The 25178-nt window shown below is 40.2% G+C and overlaps 2 protein-coding genes across 3 annotated transcripts; both read left to right on the top strand.

The window, feature by feature from the left end:
* Positions 1-1450: 1450 nt before the first annotated feature.
* zc3h14 (zinc finger CCCH-type containing 14) lies at positions 1451-8950 on the top strand. Of its 2 annotated transcripts, none has more exons than XM_084560572.1 (17): positions 1451-1718; positions 2077-2119; positions 2211-2325; positions 2424-2464; positions 2586-2757; positions 2840-3143; positions 3281-3444; positions 3601-3701; positions 3803-3961; positions 4244-4315; positions 4496-4634; positions 4745-4950; positions 5052-5190; positions 5286-5425; positions 7588-7670; positions 7784-7890; positions 8195-8950. In XM_084560572.1, the coding sequence occupies exons 1-17, from the start codon at positions 1683-1685 to the stop codon at positions 8196-8198; spliced, it is 2025 nt and encodes a 674-aa protein (XP_084416698.1). In that variant the 5' UTR covers positions 1451-1682; the 3' UTR covers positions 8199-8950. The 2 variants fall into 2 exon arrangements, with proteins under 2 accessions (XP_084416698.1, XP_084416697.1); XM_084560571.1 differs by having other exon boundaries at positions 1455-1718; positions 4715-4950.
* Positions 8951-17109: 8159 nt separating this feature from the next.
* On the top strand, positions 17110-19743 carry LOC311499879 (uncharacterized protein; the record flags this gene model as incomplete). The annotated part of the gene is made up of 6 exons (XM_084561015.1): positions 17110-17769; positions 17882-18066; positions 18141-18397; positions 18956-19076; positions 19301-19436; positions 19553-19743. Exons 1-6 carry the CDS (start codon positions 17586-17588, stop codon positions 19741-19743), a joined length of 1074 nt encoding a protein of 357 aa, XP_084417141.1. The 5' UTR covers positions 17110-17585.
* Between the last annotated feature and the right edge of the window lie 5435 nt (positions 19744-25178).

Genomic DNA, 25178 nt, shown 5'->3' on the forward strand with positions numbered 1-25178 from the left:
AGACATCCTCAGTTTCTTTGTGTGTATCCTGAATTCACTTTCTTGCAGTGTGTGTGAAGGAAGGCGGGAAAGGTGACAGACTGTAACACAAAACTCAAGAGCGAGTATGGTGACTGGTTGCATTTTACAAAAGGACGTTTTGCATCCAGTAACAGTAATCCTGTGAAAAAATAAATCACACAATGCACAAGCAATTAGCTCTATCACACAGATGTGGTCTAGAATTAAAATCCAGAGTCTTCTATTTAGACCAAGTAAAAAAGCAGTGAATGTAAAAACAAACCAGAGACCTTTAAAAAGTGGTCCCTGTCCATCGCACCAAAAATTACCTCATGAATTTCAAAGAAGCTGTATTTTAGTAGATAAGATGTGACAGTGGTGACAACACCATGTAGTAATTATGAAAACAACTGAATTGCAATTACACATGGAAGGTAACAAAAGGTTTGTGTCCTGTCTTTTATAACTAAGTCCCAAAACATGTGACATGATATATATATTTTTGTGCATCAGCTTTGATTTACCCAGACAGTGTAAACAAAGCAGACAGAATTGAAGCAGACGGCCGTAGCTGAGAGTGTGTTAGACGTTGGTCTAGACTGCAAGCAAGATCCTTCCCGTCATTGTTGTTTGGCATTGAGGGGCTGCAAAACAGGAAATAATCTGTGATGGAAAACACACAGCTATGAGCATTAGAAAGTCAAAGACAGATGAAGTGAAGTGAAGCATTTGGAGGAGTGTTTTTAACCTAAATGGAATGAAAGTGAAATTCTAACCCTGGCATATGTGTGTAGACCCACGCTGGAGAGGTTTGTGCATTTTTCTTTTGGTCACTTTAACTTGCGACAAAAGTGAACTGTGCATGTACCTTATGAATTATTTTTATTTTTTTTGACACTGGTCAGTTTGCCCAAGATTAAGTACTAAGTATGCATTATCCAAGTTTAGCAGAATGAACACTGACACAGAATTTCAATCTGTATGGGTCTTTATTTTGCAACCTGTGCTTCAAATTCACCGCAGGGCTGTCTTCTTAATGGTCTCTTACACCATCTAGTGGATCAGTTTTAGTCCCAATCTGTGCTTTCCTTTCTGTTTATGATTTAAAAACAAATCCAAAATGCATTGTTTCGTCTGACTAAACTTAGACTAGACACTGAGCAGATTCAAACTGATTTTAACATCATTGCACGGCACAGCTACTGATTTAAAGTAAATATAAAATTTCATTGCAAATAATTTCAACACAACTTCAACACAAATAATTTTTATAAGCAGATTAGAATCAGTTATCAGAAACTATGGCACCTTAATATTGGCTCTTGTAAAATTGAAACATTTTTTAAAAAACACCTTAAATTTTAGACAGAAGCAAAGAACAATAAAACTGCTGGGGAAGAATGTGTGTTTATGTTTAAGTCTTTTTTATTTTAAATTAATTGGATTTAGTACTGTGTGTGCTTTGGTTTTCCTTGTGTTATTATAGCTATTTTATTATTTTAATTTCTTAAAACGTGTTTTGTTTATTGTATATTTGTAGATAGATTGATACTTTTTGTCCCTCTCACTTCCCGTCTTCGATGATCACGTGGTTGAACGTCACAGTAGCCACTGCTGGTTAGCTTGGGGGTGCTGGAAAAATAGTTGCGTATTTTTTTATAACTTAATTGCTTGGATTAAACATGGAAATCGGAACCGAAATTAGCAAGAAAATTAGAGTGAGTACCAATATGATTTGAACTTGAGAATCTTGCACGATTTACGTTAGGGTAACGCAGGCGCTGCTTGCTAACATTAGCAAGCTAGCTTAAATTTGTCAGTTTGGGTGAATACTATCCGGACAAATCTAACTATTTATAAGGCCGAGGGCTTTTCGACTTCACATATCCAGCTGATAGACGCGTACAGGGGTTTGAATTATAAGGAGGTTTCCTTCTTAATATGTAACTTAGCGCTACGTTGACAATTATTGGGTAATTATTCGGTTTTGCTAATGAATGATATTAGCATAGCTAGCATGCTATCCATAGTTTGTGTTGACACTATCATCCAACCTGTACGTTTGATCTGTTTCAGGCTGCTATCAAAGGCAAACTTCAAGAGCTTGGTGCATACATTGGTAAGTGAACAAAATATCCTTGTGACAACAACTACTCTGGACTCCGCAGTCAAACAATCATTGTATGTGTTTCTTGTCTTTTTAATTGTAGATGAAGAGCTCCCTGATTATATTATGGTAATGGTTGCAAACAAGAAGACCTCAGAACAGATGACTGACGATCTCTCTCTTTTTCTTGGAAACAACACTATTAAGTTCACGACCTGGTAAAACAACCTTCTATGTTTCTTTGTTTTCTGCTGCTTTCTTTAAGTGTATATCATGGAGCTTGCACTTTTTAAATTCATTTGATGATTACTTTTAGGCTACATGGTGTCCTGGAAAAATTAAGATCTGTTGCAGGAGGTAAGCCTGAATCATTCACCCCAAACATTAAAGAGAAAATAGTGTCATTTTTGAGTTTGTTTGGCTTCTTTAATTTACTGAAAGTTATGTTTCCCTCTTCTTGTCTGCATGGTTATTTTAGAGCCAGCACCGCTCAAATGTCAGCTGCAGTCTGACAGTGGCACTGTACCCGGGAAAAGTCAGTCCTTTGTCGCTGAAAACAGCAGAGCGGAGGAGCTGAAAGTGTTGACGGTGTCCAGTTCACGCTCTGATAGGACTGAAGCCCGTGTGTCCAGTTCTGCTCATGAAAACAGGTCCCTGATGATGTCTTTGTACTCGTATTTAAATATGTGCTACTTGCATGTCGTTCTCAAACTCAAATATTTCTGTCGTCAGGAAGGGGGCCTTGGAAAAGTGTTCCTCTCGTCTTACCTCCACGGTTAAGCCCCTCATTGAGCTGCTCCCGTCGGAGGCCGTTATCGACATTAAACCAGAGATGGATGATGACCTCATCGCGGAGGAACATGTAGAAATTGGCAACAGTCATGGGCGTAGACCCACCGTTGAGATCTACAGACCTGGGCAGAGCAAGTTTACATCAGTAAATTCTGTGGACATGAGCCGGTCTATAGAGGGATCCTCTCACAGCAGACAGCAAGATAGCAGAAGCAGCAGAACCTTCAGATCTGGATCCAGCAAGGTACTGTGACCCTTTGTCTTTTTTCAAATGATTAATAACTAACGCTTGCTTCAGCCTTAATACCTATTATTGCTGTGTTTACATGGACACTAGTATTCTGCTAGTAATCAAAACATTGTTATTCTTTTGCTGCTCAGCAAGAAGAGTTGTCACGGAAGCGGAAGGCACCAGTAGCAAGTTCAGTTGTGCGAGTGAACAGAGTAGCAGACGAAGACAGTGACGATGTGGAAGAAGACGATGTAAGCTATGGTGGCAGAGGCCTGTCCAGTAGAGTTTCCCTCCCCTCCAAACCAGAACGGAAGTGAGTGTTACACCTCATGTCATATTCAGCATCAGTATTTGGTATATATTTGGTAAAACAAAAAGGCAAGAATTTATCTGCCTCATGGATTCATTTATTCAAGTGTTTTCTTTCAGAGAAAAGAAGTAAAAAAAAATGTTGTTTGTATTGTGTCAGACCTACTCTCCCACCAGCCAAGCAAGCCAACAGAAATCTGATCCTCAAGGCCATCTCTGAGGCGCAGGACTCTATCACCAAAACTACAGCCTATCCGACAAGTATGTTACCCCTCTACTGTACAACCGTGGATAAACACTGCAGTTTAACTTGGCACACAAATCTCAGCTGTTATCACTCTGACATTGACATTTCGTCACAGTACCACAGAGACAGACTGTTCCTGTGGCGCCTCGTACTCGGCTGTCCTCCAATGAAGAGATGGCTGCAGCCATCCAGCTCGTCCAGGAACACCTCCACAGCCTGGCCCCCAGGGTGCAGGCCTACACCTCCACAGATCTCCCTCCCTCCAGAGCATCTGGTACGTCAAACAAGGCTACAAGAGCTTCAATCTCTGAGCATGACCGCCAATTAAATGGTGCTGGATCACAGTAAATACACTGACTGATCAAGGAAATTAATAAATACATAAATTGTTTTCTGAATGCATGACTGATAAGTTTGCTACTATACTGTTTTGACATGTCTTGTCCTTTCACATTGTGGGGTTCTTTTTGTGCTTTATTAAAAATAATACTAATAAACATGTCTGATCTTGTTTTTAATGCTGATTTAATGTTTTTATTTTGCATTTTCCTCCCAGCTCCGACCAGATCATCGTTAGCTTCACGCCTGCAGTTGGAAGGGAATCTTGAAAGAGAGCAGAGTAACTATGGTGAGTATTTTATGGGGAAGTTACAGACAAATCCTTGGCTATTCAAATATTTTTAAACTTTCCTTCTGTTATGAATGTTCACGCATCTTTTAAATATATTAAAAAAACAATAAATATCGACAGCAATACTTCAGAACATTGGAGTTTCTGTTTACGTATTTGATTTTGTCGTGCATCTAGACGTGGAGGCCACTGCAGGAAGCGAGGGAAAGCCATTTGATACGCGCTCCTTCATCATGAGTCGGCCTCAACTGGAAGAAGCTTCAGTAAGAAGTCAGCAGCAAGTCCAGTCTGCCATACCACGCACAGTCCAAGCCAGGTACAGACACATTGCTGCATTTCTACATTCTCTGGTCTGTTCGTTTCTAACCATACCTGTGTACCATTTCTGAATTGCAGTCTCCTGAACTCATTTGTGTCACACACTAGTAAGGAGAGGGGCGACTCCGCCAGCCCCAAGTTCATAGTGACATTAGATGGGGTACCGAGCCCGATGGGTAACGCTCTAGATGGTGACATGGAGCTGGATGATGTGAGACCCCTCACAAAGATCACTGAGGGAACCAGCCTTGTCCACAGAGAGCCCAAAGTCAGCGTCCTTCACAGGCTGCAGGGAGTGGTCACATCATCAGAAGGTGTGGTGTCTCAACAAAGTTCCTCTTTATTTATGCAACATATTTTGTAAAGACATTTAGTCCAGTCTCAAACATCACTTTACATTCTGTCCTCTTGAAAGATAATGTGATGGACATTGAGATGGCAGACGAGGATGTCGTTCCTTTGAAGAAACAGAGGGTTTTGGAGCGCTGCAAGTTCTGGCCCGTATGTAAAAGTGGAGATGAGTGTCTCTACCATCACCCAACAACACAGTGCAAGTACGTAACACTATTACAAACATCTGAAATGTTAAGAGTTTTTATCACTTTGAATCATAGCTGACAATAGCATTTATTGTTGTTTTCCTTCAAAGGACGTTTCCCAACTGCAAGTTTGGGGATAAATGCCTTTTTGTGCACCCTAATTGTAAATACGATGCGAGGTGCACAAAGCCAGACTGTCCCTTCACTCATGCCAGCCGCAGGAGTGCCGTCGCTCCTCCACCCAGACCAGGTAGTCTCTCTTTTCCTTTATGATTTGTGACGGCCGCCTGATGCTGTGTGTTTTCCCCTCTTGTTTTGTTGCTTGTCTGTTTTCTACACTTTAGTGGGTGGGACTCAATTTGAGGAGCACCTGGCCAGTCTCCCTGATCCTTTAAGACCGGGCTATTCAATTGGCTGCCCCCGGGCCAGGTCTGGCCCCTGAGGAATTTTGTACCGGCCCTTACAGTGTCGTGTAGTTATTACATATGGATAGTCTAATACAGTGCATGACTATAGCTAATTGTGCATTCTCTCGTGCAGTAGGAGATGGTTTATACACGTTTAAGTTGGACCTATATTTTGAGGGGCCGCACATGACCAATCAAAGTCGCCGTTCGTCGTTTGCGCTCGAGTGCAACGCTCTGAGCGCAGATACGCCTGGCTCTGACCGCTCTGACTTCTTTCTTTCAAGCACGAAAGTTGGCTAACAAGACAAAATATCTCTCTCTACTTTAAAAAAAAATGAGTTCAGTAGTTCTCCATATTAAGAGGGTTTCCAACCGTGAAAAACAGAATCGCCCCATATTTAGAAACACAAGTACGCGTCCTGTATTGAGCTGAAACGGGACGCACTTTGTCCCGTATTACCGTGAGAATCAAAAATAGTGTATAAAATGTCAATGGAATGAATGAACAACAGGGAGCTTTATTTGAAAATTTACGGTAAACTTATTCCCAGGCCGTCTCCTGCTCTGTGACCAATGAGCTGACAGCGGGAATCCCGCTCATCTCATTGGTCGAGGTACTGTTGTTTGCGAAGAAGATACCGGAAGACAACAAAGCAACAACTCGCCCTTTCTGTTTGAACTTTTCTTATTGCACTTTTACAAGAGGAATGCTCTGCTTTCTATTGTTTTATATTAATTTATACAGTTTTAAGTTAAGCAGGACAGATTTCTGTCAATTTGGTTATTTTGTATTAAAAATAAATTGTTGAATAATAATTTGTTTTGCACATGTTCATATCACTCAAAAATATGCATCTAATTCAGTTCAGATTGGAGTCAAATAGTTAAAAAATCGTTTCCCACACAAAAAAAGCTAAAAACATTTCACCACGCCGGGAAGGGTAAAGGCAATCGGGTCGGCTGACCCTGCCAATGAGGTGTCCCTTATTTATTTTTCAGGGAGTTGGCAACCCTTTGTGCATGTTGTTCTGCATTTACAAAATAGAATACATTGACTCCTTCAGTATGTTGTTGTTATTTCTTTATTTGTTACTGTGATTACTTTTATTCTCTGGCCCCTTAGTTTGCCTCCATTTCATGAGCTGGCCCCTATTCCCAATTAGTTGAATAGCCCTGGGTTAAGAGTTCAGTGTTAGGCTGGAGGTTAGGTGAGTGTTGGCTGGTGTTCACTGTGCGTGTTGGAGCCATTTTCCCCTGTCAGGTGTTAGCAGCGTTGCTCCTTTGAGCTTCATTGTTTTTTTGTTTTTTTTCTGTAGTGCGGTTAGGGCTTGGTCTCGGGGGCATGGCCGTGGTTATGGGTTTGTTGCCAGTGAATAGTCGCTTTCCCATGCCAACGGTCTCCAGTGGATAAATACCCACCGCAAGTAGCCACATGAAGACATTTCCATAAAACTAACGTTGAGAAGCTGGGCCAAAATCAGTCTTGGATATGACCAAGATTATCTAAAATATTGACTTGATTGCATTATTAGTTTTTGTCATTATTAATTTTAAAATTTACTATCCTCTTGTGGCCTTGACTTCCATTATTGACTTCCATTGTCCCATTGACTGCCATTGTAACCACATTAAAAACACAATAAAATCATTCATTCTGCGATATTGGGGTTTCGTTTAACAATGGTCAAATTAGTCATTTTTAATGTTCAACACTATAATCAGCCATTTCCCCATTATAGGACCTATGCATAAAATGTTATTTCATTCGTTTCTATGCTTGTTTTATTGATCTTATCAGACTATTTTAAGGTCTGTGTGTGGGTATATGGATAGATTAACCACCTCTGACATAAAACGGGAGTCTCCTGCAATTGAGTTGCATTGTACAGGACAGAAAAAAGCGATGAGACAAACATGTGACATGTCTAATCCTGCTGTATCTAATCAGTGAATCCACTTTGAACAACTCCGTCTGCGCCCCTAACTCGACTCTTTGTGTTCACAGCAGTGCCACCAGTGCAGACCACTAGTGTTTGTCGCTTCTTCCCCGAGTGCAAGAAGATGGACTGTCCATTTTTTCATCCCAAGGTGGCACACAACACATGAAGTTTGATTATATAAATGACAGTTTACTACATGAAGGATTTGTTGCCTTTTACATTTGGAGTAAATCTGAATCTAAATTCTTCTGTTCTCTACAGCCTTGTCGTTTCGCGTCACAGTGTACACGAGCCGGCTGCACCTTCTACCACCCAACCACAGCCGTGCCTCCGAGACACGCACTGAAGTGGACAAAAACGCAGAGCAGGTGAACACAAAGTCACATAATATTAAATTACATTGGCTTCTCATTTTAGTTTGTGTCTCCTGCATAACAGAAGCTCCACCAAACCACAAGGATTGAAATGATACAAATGATACATAAGATTGTGTCACACACTAAAGCATTGACAAAAAGCTTAAAGCCACAATTTATGTTATGTCATTATTTAATTTGATTATGTGATTCATCTCTGTGATTATTGATTAAATATAAGATAAAAGGAATAAAAAGGACTGGACTTGAAAAGACTAGAGATATATTTACTAAATACTTTCTTTCTCTCTCACAGCTAATTAATTTCAGGGATTACATGGACAGAAGCCAGTTGGTCAACATGTGAAGCTGTGGAAAATGATCTCTCTGTATCTTTGGGATTTCATTATTAGTTTTAACTGTTGTTTTATTTCATCTTAGTGTATTGTTTGGACAGATTTTTTAAAAGAAGTCTTTTGTGAGTTAAGCTTTTCCCCTGATGTGTTAAAAATATTAAATACTACTCAGTGACGTTTACAATGATTTGTGTCTTTTTCCTTTTACTCTTTATTTTTTATTTTTTTTATTTTTTTTTTGAAAGCATCTTATTGGTACTTTCTGCACAGACGAATGGTTGTACGTGAAGTAAAGACCAAGTCAGTGATTATAACTGGTGGCTGTTTATTGTAGCTTTTGTTCTCTACATGAGGATACAAGAAAGTACAAGTTGTACAACAGTTTTTTATCATTAAAAGTCAACATGAGTTGTTTTTATTCATTAAGTTAATTACAGTATTTTTCATCAACAAACAGTACAAACAGTCTTTGTTCCAAACTCTAGGCTGCCTTTTGCACTGATTGTTTCAACCCCCAAACTTATTTTTCCATGCATGGTAATTGGATATATGAATATAGATATATAGACTGTTTGATAGATTGTTCCTATAGTTCTTTCACATTCATTGTTAATACACAGGATAAGATGTTACAATCCCCTGTACCAAGATCCCAGGCAACACACATTTAGAGGCCCAGACCAACTGAAAAACCAACCAGTCAACGGTATAAACTGCAGAACTGTATGAAAACCTGCTTTTACTTTGTGAGTTATTGAGTGAAGATTGAAGAAAAAAATACAACACTGTAGTAGCACTGAGATTGAAAAAATATTATTGAACAAATAACTGAATAAAAGGATCCAGTGGCAGTGCTTTTCTGCACATCTGCAGCTCCATTTTCGGTCTCTATGGTCATTAGGAGATGGGACCTTCGGCAAAGTGTTCTGCTGTACTAATATATACCCAATTAATATTGTAGTAATCAAGATTGCAAAGAAACGCAGATGCAAGTTAGCTAAACACGAGGCTACTATGTTAAAAGCACTCAGCATTCTGGATTCGGACAAGTGCAATTTGATGACATTTTATGGATCATTTAAGCACAAGGGCCACATGTGTCTGTGTAATTACAGAAAAGTTACAAGATAATCTAGAGACCCTCATAAAAAGGCTTGGCAAGCACTGGCTTTAGAAATCATTTGGGTAATTCTTCATCAGGCGCTGGTAGTTCTAAACGCTCTCGCAAGCATTGGACCGATACGTGCAAACATCAAGATAGATAGATAGATAGATAGTTTCTTTATTAATCCCAAACTGGGAAATTTCACTGTTGCAGCAGCAATGTACAGGCACTCGACGCCATACATAAAATATAACAAAAAGCTAAAATCAATAATAAAAAATAGAGAACTAAAAAAATAAAAATTATACACAATATTTACAAGAATTATAAGATAAGTGAATATTAAAAATAAGTGAATATTAAAAAAATGTATTAAATTGCAATGAAATGTAATGAATTTACAACCAATAACCAAACAACCATGTGCAAATGTGCAAGAAAAACAAAAGTCCAGAGGGTCATCTGTCACAGGAGGAGTTGTATAGACTGATGGCTTGAGGCAGGAAAGATTTCCTGTAGCGTTCTTTGAGGGAACGAAGGCGAGGGTGGTCAGGGTTATCCATGATTGATAACAGTTTGTTCAGTCCTCTTCTCCACCACTGATTCAAATGTTTCCTGTCTGCAGCCAATGATCAAACCAGCCAATGCCATGACTATTAACCAATATTGTACCCTATAGGGTAAAACTGAGTGATTTTGGTTTTACCCGGACAGTTCCAACAATAAACCATCATTCAGACACTTGGTTATAGGGCCCCATTGGTCCTCTTAGGCATGCCATTCAGTGACGCTGAAGTGTCAGCCTGAAACAATCTGCAGCAGTTTGGAGCTTTACAGAACAAAAGTCGTCACCGTTCACCATTTACTAACTACCAAACTGACATTTAAAGGGTTAAAATTCTCAAATTAATTGAAGTTTTGGTAGTTTTGTAAAGTGCTGAAGTGGTTTAAGAGATTTATTCAGAAAAAAAAATATGAATCAGTTAAGCTTGGTCCTAAAATGTCCCTAATAAGTGTTAATATAAACATAGATTTCTCATTTTTAGCAGCAAGTTTATGCTCACACTTTTACCAAGATGCTCCAAAATTTGTACTTTCAATCCTGACTTTTTTATTTTTTTGTTTGTATGTTCCTGTATCTCTGTGGGTTTTCCCTGGGTACTCCAGTTTCCTCCCACATTCTAAGGATATGCAGGATTGATTCTAAATTTAGTTATCAATTTGGTTATTCACTTAATAAATTGAATGAAATTATACTATTACTTCTACTCCATTGTTCCTCCATCTACACCAGGGGTGTCAAAGTGATCCATGAAAGGGCCACTGTGGCTGCAGGTTTTCATTCCAACCATGCAGCACCCATGCAGTGGGTGTGACTGGCAAGTTTTTGTTCCAATCAAACAAGAGGACACCTGAAATGACTGCGTGAAGGCAGTTCAGTTGATTGATTAAGCCAAGTCAGGTGTGCTGCTGCATGGTTGGAATGAAAACCTGCAGCCACAGTGGCCCTTTCACGGATCACTTTGACACCTATGATCTACACTATATTACCAAAAGTATTCGCTCACCCATTCAAATGATCAGAATCAGGTGTTCTAATCACTTGGCCTGGCCCCAGGTGTATAAATTCAAGCACTCAGGCATGCAGACTGTGAAACAAGACATTTGTGAAAGAATGGGCCGCTCTCAGGAGCTCAGTGAATTCCAGCGTGGAACTGTCATAGGATGCCACTTGTGCAACAAATCCAGTAGTGAAATTTCCTCGCTCCTAAATATTCCACAGTCAACTGTCAGCTCTATTATAACAAAATGGAAGCGTTTGGGAAAAACAGCAACTCAGCCACGAAGTGGTAGGCCACGTAAAGTGACGGAGAGGGGTCAGCGGATGCTGAAGCGCATAGTGCAAAGAGGTCGCCGACTTTCTGCACAGTCAATTGCTACAGAGCTACAAACTTCATGTGACCTTCAGATTAGCCCAAGTACAGTACGCAGAGAGCTTCATGGAATGGGTTTCCATGGCCGAGCAGCTGCAGCCAAGCCACACATCACCAAGTGCAATGCAAGGCGTCGGATGCAATGGTGTAAAGCACGCCGCCACTGGCCTCTAGAGCAGTGGAGACGCGTTCTCTGGAGTGATGAATCACGCTTTTCCATCTGGCAATCTGATGGACGAGTCTGGGTTTGGAGGTTGCCAGGAGAACGGTACATTTCAGATTGCATTGTGCCAACTGTGAAATTTGGTGGAGGAGGAATTATGGTATGGGGTTGTTTTTCAGGAGCTGGGCTTGGCCCCTTAGTTCCAGTGAAAGGAACATTGAATGCTTCAGGATACCAAAACATTTTGGACAATTCCATGCTCCCAACCTTGTGGGAACAGTTTGGAGCGGGCCCCTTCCTCTTCCAACATGACTGTGCACCAGTGCACAAAGCAAGGTCCATAAAGACGTGGATGACAGAGTCTGGTGTGGATGAACTTGACTGGCCTGCACAGAGTCCTGACCTGAACCCGATAGAACACCTTTGGGATGAATTAGAGCGGAGACTGAGAGCCAGGCCTTCTCGACCAACATCAGTGTGTGACCTCACCAATGCGCTTTTGGAAGAATGGTCAAAAATTCCTATAAACACTCTCCTCAACCTTGTGGACAGTCTTCCCAGAAGAGTTGAAGCTGTAATAGCTGCAAAAGGTGGACCGACATCATATTGAATTCTATGAGTTAGGAATGGGATGGCACTTCAGTTCATAGAATGAGTAAAGGCAGGTGAGCGAATACTTTTGGTAATATAGTGTATATGATGACTGATGCCTTATTTGTCTTTTCAGCTGTCAGCTTTCTGTTTGTTGTCTATCTATCTATAATTATAATATTTTATGTTTTGTTGAAGAGTGTTAATTTTTCACACTTTAACAGTAACACCATCCTGCACATGACTGGATCTTCCTGTAGAGTGCAGTGCAGCTTTACTAATGGTTATGAATCACTATAAACGAGCAGTCAAAGCTTAAGATACAGTTATGCCATTACTTTGTCATTGTCCAGTTTGCACAACTTTAGGTCCTTATTTGGAGGGAGTGTGTTTATTTGCATTAATTAATGGTCACCAGGGGAGCCCTTCTGTGTGGAGTTTGCATGTTCTCCCTGTGTCTGCGTGGGTTCTCTCCAGGTACTCCAGCTTCCTCCCACCGTCCAAAGACATGCTTATTAGGTTAATTGGTGATTCTAAATTGGCCGTAGGTGTGAATGTGAATGGTTGTCTGTCTCTCTGTGTTAGCCCTGTGATAGACTGGAGACCTGTCCAGGGTGTACCCTGCCTCTCACCTGATGACAGCTGGGAGAGGCCCCTCTCCTCAGCCCATAGGACCCAAAGGCCCCCACTAACAACATTCTTTTGCCAGAGAAATTACAGTTTCCAGATTGTGTGTGTAGTTAGTCAGAGGGTGAAGGCATCATAAAAAAATAAAAAAATAAATAAAAAACAATGATTCCTAACCTGTCATTATAGGAGAAGCAATAATGATTAATAACGATCACACAGTGAGACATTGAATATACTGATTAATTCACTGTGGCCACTGACTTTCAGATCATTGGTGCCCCACACAATAGTGAGCTACACAACAGCAGCGCAACAACAAGATAGCTTCCATGATGAATAAGTGTATCTACAGACCAGGGTCAGTGTTGTTGTCCTTGTCTATGTGTTCTCCATTGAGGAGAGGGCTGATGCTGAGGCCTCCATCCACAGTTTCTTTCTTTTATGGTGGTTGAGGTGAAGACAGTGTGACAGGCTGAATGGAGAGTCTCTCCAGAGCGGCATCTTTTCAGGCTTTGTCAGCCTTTTGAACATCCGTTACCCCTGGATTCTCCAGTGACACCACAAGGGTTTTCCTGTCTTCAGTGGCTTCCAGTGTGCTGTGGAACATAGTATTATAACAGTAGTATTGCTGACTACTACTACATGTACAAATGTTTTTCTGTCATTCAATTTTTTTGGAGCATTTAAGCGCTTTGAATCAAAACCTTCAGTAGATCAGTAGTGCTGTTAGTTCCTGTGGGTCCTCTTCCAAAAGTGAAGATGTTTCCTGATTAGTTTTCTTTTGCAGAAAAATCTCTATGGACTGACAGGTTCAGGTCCAGTAGTTACTAAAGCAGGACATGGAATCCAGGAGCATTCTGTTTTTGTTTGATTCAATTATAAACATTTTCAAAAGCAAACACTGAATTTTTGAACATAAACACTTTTATAACATCTCTACTACTGATTGGAATGAGTGAAGGACCACAGTTTAATAATTTTAATCACACATCTATTGCTGCATAAGCAGTTACCGTAGTTACTAAGTGATTGTTTATATTTGAGAAAAGATGTTCCAAGCTCCACAGCCTTTGTAGCTGTCCAGTTAATAGTGGGGACAGCTACACCAGTCTGTGCAATATCTGACTATTCAATCTTTGCAATCTCTGCCATATCTGTATGCTGTTGCAAACTGCAATTTCCCCATTGTGGGACAAATAAAGGTTTTTCTTATTCTTCTTATTCTTAGATTCACACCTTGAGTCTGATGGTTGGAGCGTTTGCTGGCGTCCAGGCCATGTTGATGATGTTGCTCTGTGAAAGAAAGAGAGAAATCTTTTAATTAAACCTCCTGATCTGGGTCACGTGGCGTTAGTGGCATGATAAGATTAAATGTCCTATCGTGCCAAATAGTTGATGTTCTGACTGTGCTCACAAAAGATGATCCTCATTGGGGCATACTCATTCACTTCACCTAAACAAATAGAACTGATTTGATTTAATTGAGTGAACCTGAATAAGTAAGTGAGTATAACTAAACCTGAATTAGTGAATTTGTGTCTAATGGTTTAGGGTAGAGGACACTAAATGAAATGAAGTTAAACAAACTTAATAAATGAAGTAATTAACTGTGTTAAGTTTACTTTGTTGTTTTCTTTTGAGGCAATGATTTTAAGTAAGGTCAACGTATTTGATTTTACAGTGTGTTGCAATGATGACACAGGTAACCTGTTCAACAGATACAGTAACAGCTGACTAATTAAACACTGTCTCTTTGCCTGAATGGTTTGTTTCTGCTGTCCAGCTCCAATAGTAATATCACTGGTAACCACTAGATGACAACAGAACACAAAGATTTCTCCAGAAGATCCAAATTGTACTGTATTTGTGGACAAATACACAAAGTGACTGTGGGTTTTACACTTAGCAGTTAATAAAGTGATCATCAGCTCCATGCAGTATGCGTCAGTGCATTCAGAAGTTCACATTGCGTTTTACGGGAATGTTTTGGTTGTTAGCTGATCGACAGTCGCAGTGATCTGGAAAAAACAGGTTATGTACGATGAAAGCACGTTGGTGCAAAAACACGGTGTTCCAGGTTTCAGAATGTTCACAGAATGTGAAAGAGTTTCAGGACTATAACCTACTGTGAGTCAACAGTTCTGTCTGCAGCTTATTTTGTCACAAGGACACAAAGGCAGAACACGGATCCAGAGGTTAAAAGTTCTTTTTTTCTGTTCTTGGCAGGTAATGGTAATGATGCTGAGGGCGACTTTTGGCGATGGTTGGGTGTGGATCATTAGCCTAAGGTGTAGTCAAGTAGGAAATAAGCTGCATTGACTGGCTGTGAGCTTAGCAGGTCACAAAGTCAAACATGAATTCAAGGACAATAAATCAAATTCTTAATCGGCCTGGGTCAGTGAGTCACCACACAGAACACAGATAGACCCAACGAACTGGTGGTGATGAGAGACCCGGCTGGATACACTGCAGGGCTTGATAGGTGGACAGGATTTGGGTGTGCAGGCTGATTGCAGAGCAGGAGGTGATTGGATGGTCATGACTCACACACAGATGCAAAGCAGGGACAAAAGATATGAGGGATGGAGAACACTAGAAACAAATGTTGACTGTATTTAGATTTAAGTTCATTTAAGATCATCGTTTTAGTAACATTTAGTCCTGACTGGTCTCACGTGTCCAACATTAAACACACACACACACACACACAATGTCATATACCTAATATACCTAATAGTTTTGTTATACTCTCACTTCTTAGCAAGAAAAGGCAAAATACAAAAAAAAGAAAAGAAAATTAAGCTAATAGGTATTGTCCTCAGTAGAAAGAACAGATCAGTACACTAATCACAAGATAGTGGATTGCTCTGGCTTATCACTATTCTAGAGGTTCCATTCTAGGACTCATCAGTACTTCATTAATGTGTGATCTCGTAACTCATTTGCATAGTGATGAATGGGACTTTTTAATTAGCTCTGCCGCTGCCTTGGAGACAAAGCACAGCAGAAAATGTGCCTGTACCTCTGTGTTTAAAAAAAAGGATGCATTTTATTTTAAATCTGATATGGATCTCCTTCATTGTTCTGATGACATTAGATGATGGTGGTTCGACATTATAAGATTCCTTTCACTCTATCTTAACGTATCCACGTATGTGTCTTGGTTTGTACAGTTCCAAGCTAGTTTAACACAGTTTTGTTACCTTTGGAGAGCACAAAGCTAATACAGTATATTTATAATACAGTCTTTATGCTATGCAAAGCTAACCAGCTCCTGGTCATAGCTTCTTACTCATTGAACATTAAAAAAATAAAAATAAAAAAGAGTGACATGGATCTTCTCATTTAAACCCTGGACAGAAATTGAATTGGTGTATTTTCCAAAATGTTATACTAGTGTTTCAAATTAAAGTTTTTAATTATTAGAGCTAAGAAGTGCAAAAACGTCCACATTTTGATGAGAACACGAAGACAGAATGAAAGCAACAATCGTCTACCAACAGGCAGACACTATGTAGACTTGGATCGGTGCCATAATCTGTGGATGCCACATTTCTCTGGGATCTGTGACATTGCACAACTTGCGTCTCCAGGACTTTCACACCCCGCTTTGACTCTCTGCTGAGGTTGGGGCTGCGTTCCCACACCGCCGCCCTGGCAAATGTTTTATAGCTGCTTTTATTTCAGCCTTGAGAGAGCGATTCATGTGCTGCATAGTTTCATCTACCTGTCTCAGAGCACGGGGAGAATTCTGCACTGCTTTCTCTAATGTCAAAAAGGGAATTATTTCTCTTATTTGTGAACCTACGATAAAACTGATTTTATAATCGAGGGGAAACAAGGCCACAGGCAGTTGGGCTAATTCTCTAATTCTGTAGCACTTATGCAACAGTACAACAGAGGAAAAGTGTACTGCTTGAGAGGTGAAAACAAAGAGGACGTCTGGAGGATCAAGTGTTCTTTAGAAGGTTACCTGTTCAGGTAAGTGGTACAAAAGATGGAGGAAAACACTTTATTTAGTTTTAAAAGATTGCTCCATTATGTTTACAGAATTTTTTTAATGATGAAATGCTGCTCTTTGTTTGTTTCAGTGCATTTTGGATTTTCCACATGCCTTTGTATTTTGGCAAATCATTTAAAAAACACAATTTATCTGAAACACTTTTCATTTATACACTTAAAGTTCTACTTGAGTACATGGAGTAGGTCTGCTTATTGCAGACTTTAGTTTACCCCTTAAGCATCAAAATTAAAGCTTTCTGAACTCAGCTTGTCTTCCATTTGTATGCATTTTCTTTGTTGGCAGGAATGTGATACAACTTTTAGCATACTAATTCATGTATCAGTTGTATCCCAAAATTGTCGAGAGGTGCCATATACAGTATATCTATGCACATATGAGCAATCAATATCTAATGCAAGTCTTCATGTGATTTAAGGATTACATCGTTACTGTATGTCCCACATTTCACATGGAAAACTGGAACATTCTCTTCCACTTATGATAATGATAATAATAATAATGATAATAATAATGAACAGTCTTATTATTGCACAAGAATATATGTTTGAAAAGTTTCGGTCTGTTAAACGTTGCATGCAAGGATCAGAATCTCTGAATTTTATGAACCCAGTAAAATAATTCCAAGTGGTTATGTAGGAGAGTGTGACCATTTTGCACCTATTCTTTTTGCGTCAGCACTGAAGCAAAATTTGTTTTGGCAATTTGAGCATTGTTCGGTATACCATTCTGCACTCTGATATGTAACTAAGGCATGCATGTCACTTTTGCTGGTGGTTCCACGTCCACATATTATTAAATTTAACTTTAACTTTAATTAAAGCTAATATCTATTAGTCTGCTTCTCCAACTATTTTGACGTCCAATCAAAATAACTATTTTTGGCATCTTGCGCTCTGCAGGAAAGATGCAACACTTAGCATGGTTGATTCTGGCAATGCTATGGATGGTGCAGAGTGTGGAGGGCTGCCCTGAGTTCTGTAAATGTTCCAAGAAATCTGGCCCAGAAAAGTCAGAGGTCAATTGTCATAAGAGAGGGCTTCATGCCTTTCCCTCCAAACTGCCCCCTGATGTATGGATCATTAAACTAGGTGAGTACCTTGTATTACTTCTGACATTCAAGCCAAACAGTAATGTGTCTGATATTTAAGTAATGTGGGTCATAACTGCACTGTTAACTGACTTCTTTGTTGCTATTTTAAGGTGAGAATGGTATCACGAACCTGAAGGCAAATATTCTAAAATCAGTTCCAAAGATTGAGAGCATCATCTTGGAACGCAACGCGATCAAGTCCATCCACCCCCAGGCCTTCTCTGGGGCAAAGCAACTGATGCTTCTCAATCTTTATGGCAACCACATCTCTAGCCTTCCACCAAGAGGGTTCCAGGTAAAGACTTGAGGAATTGGCAGAAATCAAATGAAAACTATCTGACAAAAGTGGTTCTTTTTCCATGTCTGTAGGACCTCTTGAACCTTCGCTTTCTCATGCTGGGGCAGAACCAAATTGGCATTCTCAAACCTGAGATGTTTGCAGGCATGAGGAACCTGTCGGAGCTGGACCTTCCTCTCAACGCACTGACAGCACTCCCTTCTAACGCCTTCAAACCTCTGATCGCTCTCAAAGTTCTGGACCTTTCCCTGAATCGCATCCAAAGGATCTCTCCGAAGGCCTTCACTGGACTCAGGCAGCTGCTGTTCCTCAACTTAGACAATAACAGGTCATGATAACATCCTGCATCTAAGCCTCTTTATATAAATGTTGTACATCTAGCAGTAGCAAAAGTACAGTGACAGGTTTCTTCAGTGAAAATCAGACTTCTATTCTATGCACTGGAGCTCTGTCCTGGTCTTTATTGTATTTGGTCAAGGTTAGACTACAGCATCTCAAAATCCCAAATCCATTGGTTAGTTACTAAAACCTGCTCTTGTAAGATAAAAAAAAGTCACAAAACTTATTTAAATCTAACAGAACTGTTGTTAAAATTAAACACTGGATTAGCATGCATATAAAACATGTTATTCTGGTGTTGGAAGAAGTTGATCAAATCTATAGTTCAAATCTATTAACAGTGAGTCTTTGAGAGAAAGCATGTTGTAAAAACGATTGATGTGAAATTTTTAGTCTGTGGCTCACTGAAATGACACACAAATTAGTGTTTTACGTGTTTAACTTATGCAAGAAAAAAGGTATCAGAGATGTGATGTGTTGGAATATAGATCAGTTGTATAATTTGCTTAAGTTAATGAAGAGACCTGACTGTTCTCCCAAAACCCAGTCTGAAAACTGTTCCTGCTGGAGCATTCAAGCCTCTGCACTCTCTGGAAATGCTGGTTCTAGACAACAACCTTCTGTCCACATTGAGTCTTTCAGCTTTGGATGGCCTGGGCAACTTGCAGGTAATGCCTTATGTTGTCCTGGTTTACACAAATACAGAGAATTAGATGACAACAGTCAAAGACTATTACTTTGAAGCTTAATTTGGTAAAAACTCACACATGGTCTGTTCTGGTTAGGTGATCGAGTGAGTTAAAGTGATTTAGGCTATGAATGCATTGGATCTCATCAATTTATATAAGTCACATAAAAACAACAGAAATAAATGTGCCGATTATTGAACTAGGAACTCTACCTGAGGAATAATGAGCTGGAGAACCTGCCATCTGATCTGTTCAGCAACATGCCCAAGCTTTCCCAGCTGGCGCTCAGTGGAAACCGCCTGAAGACAGTGGATGGAAACGTGTTTGCCCATATGCCTGGTAATACGACCCTCCCTTTTTACGGTCACATTTTCACAGAAAGAAACAAGTAACTCATAGCGAAAGAGTTTGAGATGCCTGCAGGATTCACTTTCTTCCTTTCTGAACCCTCCCAGAGCTGAAGAAGCTGTACCTCCATGACAACCCGTGGCAGTGTGACTGCAACATCATCTCCTTGGTGAGGTGGATGGGACAAACCAAAGCCACCCTGTCACCACAGACTTCCCTGAAGTGTGTGGCTCCATCGGAGCTCCAAAACAAGGGCCTCAGCAGCCTACAAGTGAACAAACTGCTCTGCCACGCCTAGTGAAAGAAAATTACAGAATGGGCTTAGACCCAAAGAGATTTAGATGACTAAATCTTTTCAAAACAGTTGTATCCCTGTAGGCTGGGCTAGTGTTAGCAGAGTGCACTAGTTTCTTGTATGATTTCACAAAGCTGGATTGCAATTAATAGATTTCCTTGTAGGATGATAAATTGTGAAACTTTTGAGAGTTGCACAATGATGTTTTCAGCTTGAAATCTTGCATTAATTTCTCACCATCTAGGAACCTTTAACATCCTGTATTTGTTTAGTAGTTCTGCAGGAGTTTTCTTTGACCCATACTAGGGGATATGACTACAGATATATACTGCAGTTTAAGCATGAAAATAACTAAACTTACAGTTATTAGAGTTGTGTGCGACAGAAAGATTGTATGTTATCAAAGCATTTTCCAATGGCAAAGAATTTATCTCTAAATTCCACACTGGGATTATGACATTATAAACTCACATTGCTTGCCGTAAAGAAACTGTCCAGATTTGGAAAGTGATGGCCTACATGTAATGGGATTACATTAATGTTTTTCTAGGAGAAGATTTCTTTAATCTTTTATACCTAATGTAAAAATATATAAATAAATGAAAACACTCGGTTTGTGAAACTTAACATGAAGCTATGCTTATATCCTGATTTCAGTTTCCCCCATGACCTGGTTGGAAAGATTTCCTTCCATTCATCCACAATAGAAGCAGAAGGCTCAGTGTTACCCAGCAGAACACTGAATTGTCTCAAGATGATTAATGTTATTTACTTCTCCTCTCAGTGGTTTTAATGTTGTGGCTGATCTGTGTATAAAACTATAGCAAAGGTAATAAAATTCTTTATTTGGACTTTTCAAATCAAAATGTGCACATAAAACAGAGATAATAATAAAAAAATACAATTAGAAACTCAAATTAAAAAAAGAACATGTTCATCCCCACTACAGTGACACTTCTGGTTTGATGCCCCCATTAGCAGGACAAATTAACTTTCTTAGGGAAATATTAGGTTTTGGGTTAAAATGGCTACTGTTATATTTCAATAAAAAATGCACTGTAGCATTTCTTGACTTTTCTCTCGTCATTTGGCCACTGAAGGGTTTTGTCACATGAACCTAAGCATATCAGTTTGAGGTAGTTGCAACTGCTCTTTTTAGGACAGTCATTCATGCTTTACATGGGATCTCTGCTAGGGTCTGGTGTGGGAATGAATGAATCAGTTGGTAATGTAGTGCTAAAAGTTCATCATCTCTTAAGGCCACACTGGGATTATTCCCTGGTCTTGCTTTTGTATCCTTCTTGTGCTCTAGAAGGATACCAAGGCTCAAAAATTTATAACATAGACTGTATAGATAGTTTTGGAACCGGAGTCTGTGGAATGCTATGCTCTGCTCTACCTCCACCAGTTACAAAGAAATGTTCGATTATATACTGTACTTATTTATTTATTCATTTTTTCCATCTCTCACGGCACAAGGGGACCACTTTACGGAGCGGTTGGCAAGGCAACAGGTAGTCGCCACTATCTTGTTTCTATAAATAATTAAAACAAAACGTATTCAAAAAATTGGCACTTTAACACGCAGTATTATAATAACTACCTAAAATGACAGAAAAAAAAAAAAGAAGAAACATTTTTCGTGCCTTTTAGTGTTCTAGTTTGGCTCAAGTCCCATTCACTAACATGGAGGAGGTGGAGCTTATGACCTATACTGCAGTCAATCAACAGGGGGAGCTCTACTTGTTCTGGCTTCACTTTTGAGGAGCAGTTCCACCTCCATCTACTGTATATACTGCGGTTTATACGAACTCGCCATGTTACTTAAAACTTCTTAGGATTTATTGTGTGAGTGATCATCAACTGGAGGTGTTGCCCTGGAGCATAATTGAATGCACCAAAAGTCTCCACATTCTTTTGGCCATAAAGTGACTCACACAGAGAACACAACCTGCCTTGCAGTATCTGCTGCCACGGTACATCTTTCCACTGCTCCCCTCTGTCAGTACATACTATCTTTTGCTTTTGGTTTTCTGCCGTTTCAACCGTCCATGCTGTAAGACACACACTCCTCAGGTTACATCAACAGGGGACAAAGGAGGCAGTGATGGTGATATTTAGATCAGTTTGTGTCAAGACGGGGTGGCGAGGTAAGAAGGTTAGGACCCAGATGCAGGACTTAGACGGCTGAGGCAGGAGTAGGCGAAAAGGTTTTTAATGAAAAAAAGACAAAGCTGGAACTTCCGGTCTGGCAGCCATGAGGTAGACAGCACGCTATCGGAGCTCCCCGATCATCAAGGAAACGCCGTTATTTTTTTGAGAGATTGTTTCTTGTTAATAGGAAAGGTTGAAAAGGCGTTTATAATATGCCCAAACCAAAACAGAAAAGCGTGCCACAGACGAGGGAAAGAGCTCAAATAGCCGGGGAGGGGTCGGTCGAGGATGATACACCTGGCCTTCCCGACATGGCGGAGCAGCAAGTGGATGCGGAGACGGTTAGCCTGCAGACGATATTGCAAGAGCTGAGAGAGTTTCGGCGCGAAAATGTAGATACTCTCCGAGAGATACGAGAAGACATTAAGGCAACTAACAACAGAGTCGAGGAAGCCGAAATGCGAATTTCAGAGACAGAGGAAAGAGTGCAGGGGCTGGAAGAAGCTACGGCGGAGCTGCTAAAGCTACAGGCTAAGCTGGAGGACAGGCTAACGGACCAGGAGGGGAGAGCAAGGCGGGAGAATATAAGAATCCACGGCATAGAGGAGGGGTCCGAGAGCAACTCCACATCGATGATAACATTCGTGGAAAATCTGTTGAGGGAGAAACTGGAGCTGCCCCCCACCCATGACCTGAAGATTGAACGTGCGCATCGCGCACTGGGACCGAAGCCCCCGGCTGGGTCTCCCCCGAGATCTATAGTCGCTAAGTTCTCCAGCAGCAAAACTAAAGAAGAAGTTCTGAAGTTGGTATGGCAGAAAAAAGGTTTTCTGTACAAGGAAAGAAGAGTTTTTGTGGACCACGACTACGCACCGGAGACCCTCAAGAAACGCCGGGAATACGCAGAAGCGAAGAAGGTGCTGCGGGAAAACAACACACGGTTCCAGACACCTTTCCCAGCCAGATTAAGGGTGTTCTACGAGGGAGAGACGTGCCTATACAACTCGGCCGAGGAAGCTACGACGGACATGGTGAAGAGAGGTTTGCCTGTGACGATATTCAAACCACCGGCGAGCTGGGCTGATAGAGTGAAAAACCTGATGTGGCGCAAGGTCCGGTCCCCGGGGAGAACGGATCAGCACCCTGAGACGCCGCGGGACGGTTTTAAAAAGAGACTGGACGTTTTCAGACGGTCTGACCGCTGATCTTGTTGCGCCTCGGCGCGGTTTCTCCACGGTAAGGATACATAGTAGTAGTGGCAGTGAAGCGAACAATTAATAAACCACTACTTTGAGACGTGTTTGGGTCAGTTTAATGACATTAATAATATAATATGTGTGATCGGGGAAATCCGACTAAGCTAAAACATGGAACATTTTGAAAACTTAAGGGAGGGCCCTCCACAACTGGAGATGATTGGAGACTTTCCCTCCGAGCCGGCAAAACATCCCGGCTCCTTCAGGGTCTCAAACGAGACCTCAAATCAGGAAGTTCAACTTGAGTCACTGGTAAAATGTCTCAAGTTTATGTTCTTTTGGGACTGTTCAAGTCACGTTCTTTTTTGTGTTTTTGTTCGTGTTCTTATAGTGTTTGAGTGGAGGGGGGTAGTAAGATTAAAAGAGACATATAATTTATAATGGAAAGTCCAAAAGTTCCACTTAGATTTGCCTCTTACAATGTGAAGGGTATACTTAATCCAGTTAAAAGAAGTAAAATTCTGGGCAAAATGAAAAAAGACAAAGTAGATATAATATTCTTGCAAGAGACGCATCTAACCGAATCCGAGCATGCTAAACTTAAGAGGCAGGGCTTTAATCAAGTTTATTCGTCGTCCTATAAAACAGGACATAGAAGGGGAGTGGCTACACTGATAGCGAAAAGATTAATTTTTGAAAAGATATCAGAAACTTCGGACAAAGAGGGAAGGTATAACATGCTTGTAGGAAAATTAGAAGGGTCAGAAGTCACTCTCTTAAATGTTTATGTACCCCCAGGTGCAACATGGGAATTCTATAAACAAGTACTTGATCTAATGATTACAAAAGCCCAGGGAATGGTGATTTGTGGTGGTGACTTTAATTTGAGACTGAATCCAAACTGGGATGTGTCAAGACCCACTCTGACTAACACAATAAGCAAAAAGGTGAGAAAGATGATGAGTGAAATGGGCATTTGTGACGTATGGAGGGAGTTGAATCCTACAACTAGAGATTTCACTTTTTACTCCTCACCACATAAAACGTACTCAAGGATTGATTATTTTTTCATGTACAGTAAAGATATTGGTCTTGTAAAGTCTTGTAAAATTGGAATAATGGACCTCTCGGACCACAGCCCGGTTTATCTGGATTTAAATTTTAAAAATAACAAAAACAGTTTTTCCTGGAGACTTAATTTAAATGCACTTAAAGGTAAAATGAAGGATGAACTTCAGGAGGAAATTCGGTTGTACCTGTCAGAAAATGATAATGGGGAAGTATCCCCAATTATGGTATGGGATGCAGGTAAAGCCGTCTTGAGAGGGAAAATCATTGCGAAACTGGCCCTACAAAAGAGGCTTAGACAGGAGAAACTGAATAAACTAGAAAAAGAGTTGGAAAATTTGGAGAAAAAACATAAAAAAGATGTCCAAATGGATATTATGAAGAAAATTAAGGAAATTAAAAATCAAATTAAAGAAATTTACGAGGTAGAAATTCAGAAGAAACTAACCTTTCTGAAACAGAATTACTATGAAGTAGGTAATAAATCAGCCAAAATTCTGGCCTATAAATTAAAAAAACAACAAGCAGAGAGGGTAGTGTATAAAATCAAAGACCAAATCACCAAACAAATAAAACTTGACTTCCAGGACATTCATAGTTGCTTTGAAAAATATTATAAAAATTTATATACCCGGATGGTCAGTAAGGGGATTAGGACTCCTGAATCTCTGCTTGCGTCACTCAATCTCCCCACAATTACAGAAGACCAGAACAAAGTCTTACTGGCCAATGTGACTATCGAAGAACTCCAAAAGGCAATCTCTAGACTAAAACCTAACAAATCCCCAGGCTCTGATGGGTTTACAGCAGAGTGGTACAATACTTTTAGTGACTTATTATCACCTCTATTACTGAGAACATTCAATTGGGTCATTAAAAATGGAGAGATCCCTCCATCTTGGAGGGAGGCGATCATTACTGTAATACCAAAAGATGGTAAAGATAAGACAGATTGTTCTAGTTACCGACCAATTAGCTTGCTAAACCAGGATTATAAACTATTCACATCAATTCTAGCAA

This window comes from Chelon labrosus, assembly GCF_963514085.1.
Source record: "Chelon labrosus genome assembly, chromosome: 14".
Taxonomy (NCBI): domain Eukaryota; kingdom Metazoa; phylum Chordata; class Actinopteri; order Mugiliformes; family Mugilidae; genus Chelon; species Chelon labrosus.

Coding starts and splice junctions, on each gene's coding strand:
- zc3h14 (XM_084560571.1), top strand. CDS start 1,683: ATGGAAATCGGAACCGAAATTAGCAAGAAAATTAGA. Junction 2,120..2,210: donor AGAGCTTGGTGCATACATTG/GTAAGTGAACAA, acceptor TTTTAATTGTAG/ATGAAGAGCTCCCTGATTAT. Junction 4,951..5,051: donor AGTGGTCACATCATCAGAAG/GTGTGGTGTCTC, acceptor TCCTCTTGAAAG/ATAATGTGATGGACATTGAG.